The sequence below is a fragment of the Sceloporus occidentalis genome, unplaced genomic scaffold (assembly GCF_023333645.1).
Source record: "Sceloporus occidentalis isolate IW3139 unplaced genomic scaffold, rSceOcc1.0.p SCAF_3, whole genome shotgun sequence".
NCBI classification, from domain to species: domain Eukaryota; kingdom Metazoa; phylum Chordata; class Lepidosauria; order Squamata; family Phrynosomatidae; genus Sceloporus; species Sceloporus occidentalis.
Window position 1 is genome coordinate 161,459,665 of NW_028316983.1, and position 6,000 is coordinate 161,465,664.

Genomic DNA, 6,000 nt, shown 5'->3' on the forward strand with positions numbered 1-6,000 from the left:
ACTATGGATGCCAGCCATGAAAGTGAAAGCCTTCGACAGTGGTACAATGAAACAGGAGCCTAAATACCCTAACGGTACCAGATCATGTCTGGTTTTGGAAGCTAAGCAGGATCAACTCTGGCTAGTACTTGGATGAGAGATTGGCAATGAAATTACCGGGTGTTATAGGCTACATTTCAGAGGGAGGAACTGACAAAACCACCTCAGAGTATTCCTTGCCTAAGAAAACCCTATGAGGTTGCCTTAAGTTGCCAGGTGACTTGAAGGTACACATACCCAGTGAAAGCAGATTCTCCCTAGTTCTGCAATGTCCAAAGGCTCTGAGTTGTTTAATTTCCTTATAAAGTTATATATAAAGAGGAGAAGGAGCCTTGCTTAAGGAAGGAGAAAGATGCTTCAGCTGGAAAAGAAACATTTAACCAATAATAAGAATAAGAATCCTAGCAAGAGATCTTACTCCAATGCTGAAAGTCAAGGACAAATAACATCTGGAGAAATGAGCTTTGAATTTTTAAAAACATGTTGATGGCATCCTGTTCAGTATTTAGGAGACCATAAGTCAGGCTGACGCTCTCATAACCTCTGAGATTTGCATTTACTGTTGTTAATGATCAAACATGATCTCCAAAAAAAACCCTATCCTTTTAGCCAGCCAGCATGCCAACTGAAGGTTTTCCAAGATTCTGCAAATCAGGGGGCTGGGAAATTATGTCTGTAGCACACCCCTGCCATGGGGCTTGCTGAGAGAAGCAGTAGCAGTGGGACCCTGAGAGATCTCTCTAAGCTTCCTTTACTTTGGGGCTATCAGGACACATAGGAGAGTTTGAAGGATGGATCTTCATAGGTTAAGTTGTATTAAAACCCTATGTGTATAAGAGGCAGGTACTACCTGTTATGTATGCACCCTGAGACCACATGAGCACTGAAGATGGTTGTGAAGAGAAAAGGGAAGAGGCAGTCCCAGCTCCATCATGCGTAGACCCAAAAGCAACTGCCATTGCCCTGGCCTTGGAAGGAGAGAAGAACTGGTGGTACCTGAGGGACTTAATCCCCCTCCCATACTTTCCCCCTTTCCCTTTTGTGTCATGTCTTCATTGGATTGTCAGCCTGAGAGCAGGGAATTATTTTTCTTGTAAAGTGCCATATACAGTGATTGTGGTTGTTGATGATGATGGTGGTGATGATGATGATGTCATTTCCCAGTGCCTTCATCTGCTGCATCCCAGAAACACTTTGGTTGGGGCACTGCCCAGCTGAAAGGGTAGTTTTGTGGGGAGGATGGCATTGTCAGACCTAACTGCAAGAACAGAGCACCATTGGCCTAGTTATGTCTAATGATAAAGCACGTTCTTCAGCCACGTTCTTGAAGCCATAGAACATTGTGGTGAGAATGGAATATGTAGACCTTGAAGTGCTTAAAAACATCTGCAATGAAACAAGCTTGCCAAAAACTATGATGGGATATTAGAATCATAGAACTGAAAAGGGCCTCAAAGGCCCATCCTCTTCCAATGCATCCCTAGCAGTTCAGCTGTCCAGGGCCTCTTCATTGTTTTACAATTATCAGTTTTCACTGCATAAGAATATATACATAAACGTGTGCATGTCAACTTACAGAAAGTCCATGAATTTCATAGGGTTTTCTTTGACAAATAATACTCAAAGGTGGTTTCCCATTGTCTTCCTGTGAAATATAGCTCACAGTACCTGGTATCCATTAGTGGTCTCCCATCCAAGTACTAGCCAGGGCTGACCCTGCTTAACTTCCAAGATCAGACAGGATTTGGTGCCATTAGGTCTTTCCAATTTTACTTTTTAAACAGTTTCAAAATCATTCAAAGCAGGGGGAAGGAGGGGGCACATATTCATTACAGAAACTATCCCATCAGTTATATCCAAACACACACCCATCTCAGCCTCACTTTTTCCCTCCTTCAATAACCAACAGTAGAAGCCACCATAGCTCTATTCAGCTGAGGATGATTTGGGAGCATGTTCTCTTTTGCTCCTTTTTGTCAATGGCAGCCTTATGGTTTCTGTGACTGTACTGCTGGAAACAAAATGTACAGCTGGAAAAGAAACTCTGCCCTTTGACCAGATCCTCACTTGAATAGATAGATGCATCACTGGAAAAAGGTAATGGTGAGAGGGAATCAAACATATGTTCTATGTTGGAAATAGCACAATGGAGTGGAAATTTATAACAGAGTGAGCATGCAGAAACCTTTGCAAGAAGCGTTAAAAGCATTTAAGAATTATTGTGAGCCTAGGAGGGGGGAAAAACACTCTGGAGTTTAAATCTTTTGGCAGCACAAATTTCGACGACCCAGCAGAAATAGATAGGTAACTTTGTTATGGAACTAAAACAGTTTCATAAATATATCACTACTATACTGTACCTAAGAATAACTAGCTCCTTTGCAAAACATGTTTTCTGTTTGGTTTCTCCCTTATTTATTTAATGTGGGTACAACAATTGTATAGTTGAAAAATCTGCTGCTAAAAACCTCTCTAGTCTCCAGTCCTTGCCTATCACAAGCAGTAGACACTAGAGGCTTGCCTTGCTTGCTTTGTGAAGCTAAACATGGAAAGTTACTACTTTATGCTGTCACATCAAGAACCTGTTAGCATGGCCACTGGCCTCTTGGCTGGAATCTGGGAGATCCCAAAAACTGACCTTTTCAGACCATGGCCTGGACAATTGTCCCATCTCTTCTTCCCTCTCTGTCACCTGACTGAGTGATGGCAGGACCCAACTTCCAATTAATTGGGACCAACTTCAGTAACCACTATGGCCTTATCCAGATGTAGTTGAGCTAGGATTATGCTCTGTTCCGCTCTGCTTTCCCATATACAATGAGCCCTTGGTATCTGGTGGGTTTTGGTACCAGGATACACCCCCCCCCCCCCCATGGATTCCAAAATCTGTGGATTCTCAAATCACATTAAGTACAGTGGCATAGAAAAATGGTATCCCTTATATAAAATGACAAAATCAATTGAATTCATTGATTTTGTCATTTTATATAATTCGTGGATAAAGAATCTATGGATATGGGGGACCAACTGTATCAGCATCGAAGGCTTTCATGGCTGGCATCCATAGTTTTTTGTGGGTTTTTCCAGCTATATGGCCATGTTCTAGAAGAGTTTCTTCCTGACATTTCGCCAGCATCTGTGGCTGGCATCTTCAGAGAAACGATGTATCAACATTTTTTTATCATTATTAGTACTTTGTCTGGAGGCTAGTTTAAGGTTTTTTTTGGAGAAATAAGGAATAACTTGAAGTTCTTCAAACAATGCAAAATGAGTAGATTAGAGGTTGTAATGGAAAATGAGCATGGGTATTACAGTAATCACAACTTTGCAGTGCCACCCCTAAATCTCTGACAAGGTGGTTTTTCATGATTCAAAAAAGTAGTCTTAAGTAGAATAGTTATTACAAATAACTAGTTGTTATATCCATTATATGACTGCTATAGTTACTGGTTCTAACTATTCCACTGCACTGGGCCCTTCCTATCTGCAGGGTTTGACTCCAAGACCCCTCATGGATGTGAAAAACCACAGGAGTGCAAACTCATATTAATCAATGGATAGTGATGTGATACCCATGTCAGTACTACCATGGATGCACATTGCCATTGGCTAATATGGGGGCAGGGAAATCCATGGGACCTCCAATCCACAGATTGCTAGCCCACTGATACAGTGGGTTCATTGTATAGTGTTAGCCTCATTGTAGCAAAAACATGGAGGAGGCTTGTGGCATCTTAAAGCATTTAAAATGTTATTATGGCATACTCGGTTGTGGATATATCTTGTGGTTTCTAATCTTAGGTCCACAGATGTGGTTGGATTTTATCTCCTACAGGGATAATGGTATGAGATGTTGGGAGCTGTACTTCAGCAATACCTGGGGACCCAGAGGGGGGAGACCATTGGACTATATTTCCTCAGATGCATAGAGTTTTGTGGATAGAAGATTATAATCAGCAAGGTTAGAGAGAACTGAAGTGCAAAGACTGCATTACAATAATTACAGTAATTACCATGATAATTACCTTAACAGTGATTTTTAACATGTAGTAGTTTGGTGATAACACAGAGATCCTTGGAGAGATAAGCTGATTAACATAGGTTGTGTGATAAAAACTTTTCTCCCCATTCAAGGCACAGGATAAAGCAGGGGTAAATAAAGTGTCTCCGAGTTGGATGCAGCTTCCAAGGTGGTTTTTCCTGGCCACTTTGTGATTTCGTGCAAAGGCTGTTGCTTCTGGGAATAAACCTTAGTAGGTTGTCTGTAAGCAAGTAAGTACAGGTCACTCAGGCTTGTTTGAGGAAAGTGTCATTGCTCAGGACCGGCTGTAGTTCACTGATGTGGTTTCATCTGAGTGGTGGTGGTGACAACAAATGGTGTTTGATTGTTTTGTTTTTGGGGTGTGTCCTGCTGATTTTAATGTCATTGTGTTGAGTGATTATTGTAGTCTGATAAATGCCTTATTTGAATCTTTATGTGGTGAATCTGCTTGTTTAGACTGAATTGGAGAGGCTGTATCAAAGAGTTTGGGTTGTGCACAGTAGATTTTTAGTAGATTCTGGTAGCAGTTGGAAGCATTTAAGTGCATAAGGAAGTCTGTAGATTTCTCATAGAAGATGGTACTTATATGCCCATTATGTAGTTGTACAGTAGTGGCCAGGAAGTGAACCCTGGGCATGGGTTGTTCAGTGAGGGGCATCCTCCAAAGGGTTGAAAGCCATTTTGATCCCTGGCAGGCTACCCCAACACTCATTTGTGGCCAGAGGTGATGTTTCTGGCATCTGGAGGTCATGTCTAGTCATTTGGGGGCAGGGATTTGCTCATATATCAGGATTTTTAAAATCTGGAAGCTGTTAAGGGGTCACAGGGAGCCAGGGAAGGGCCACATGGCATCATTTGTGGGCAGCACAGGCACAGCTGAAGCACAAATCTAGGCCAGGGTTAATTGTGTGGGTGGGTTGGTTCAGCTGTTAAACTGATAGGAATAAGCTCATGCCAAAATAGCAGAGCGAGGCACCTGCCTGCTTGATGTGTGAGTGCCTGTGGATCGAAGCTGCAGAAATCTTAGAGGACCTTTAAATGTGAATTTTCTTTTTTAGGTGTTAACCAGTTCATGCCTAATGATTTTTAAAAATTGTTTCCCCCGGCACTTCTACAAAGGGGTACATAATCATTGGTACAAGGTTTCTAGAGAATGTTAAAAGATGCAAAAAATGCAGTGGTTGTACATTTGAGAAACAAGTGGGGCTAAGAAATGGATTTTGCTGTTCACTTCTCTGTCAAAGTGAATTATGCATTACTAAAGGGATTTGATGAGCCTGGCACCATCCCTTTTGTATTGGTAACTCGAGAAATATAGAACAGCATGGCAAGAAAAGCAGGAGATAATTGCAGGGATCAGCTCCCCCCACCTTCTTTAAAGGTGCACAAGTTGATGTAATGTATAACTAACATCCGACATCTGGTTTGTGTTTTCTAGGACAAAAAGGGTCAGCCATTGTTACCAGATCACTTACCGACACTTGGAAAGGACCTTGACTCAGAAGGAAGTGAGCAGCATCCATCAAACCATTGAGGAGTCAGTTGTAAGAGAACTAGGAGTGGAGGGAAGATTCTGACCTTGCAGCTTTCAGTTCTCCAGTTTCCTTTTTCTTTCTTAAATATTTTTTTACTGTTAAAAACTATTTTCATTGTGTGGAAGCCTTTGGCAGTGATGTACCTTCTCCATAATAAAGATGAATAACATAGCTCTTATGAAGATCAATAAATCTCTTGTCGGATATGTTGTATGTTATTAATCAGTTCTTGATTAAACGGAAAACAATGCCTGGCCTCATGTTAGTGGCATACACAGGTATAAGTCAACACATTATGCCTGCATATGCCTTTTTTTTGGTTGATGTGATGATTGGTATTCCCTTCCTCCCACCACATCAACCAGAGCACCCCCGCCCCCAATT

The 6,000-nt window shown here is 41.6% G+C and overlaps 1 protein-coding gene across 2 annotated transcripts in view; it reads left to right on the top strand.

The window, feature by feature from the left end:
- The window catches only part of FARS2 (phenylalanyl-tRNA synthetase 2, mitochondrial), a 274,037-nt gene extending 268,239 nt beyond the window's left edge, over positions 1 to 5,798 (top strand). For both annotated transcript variants that reach the window (XM_089516677.1, XM_089516678.1), the window contains one exon: positions 5,520 to 5,798. In XM_089516677.1, the coding sequence (XP_089372803.1) occupies positions 5,520 to 5,658 (139 nt within the window). In that variant the 3' untranslated portion in view covers positions 5,659 to 5,798. The remainder of the gene's footprint in view (positions 1 to 5,519) is intronic.
- The last annotated feature ends 202 nt before the right edge of the window (positions 5,799 to 6,000 follow it).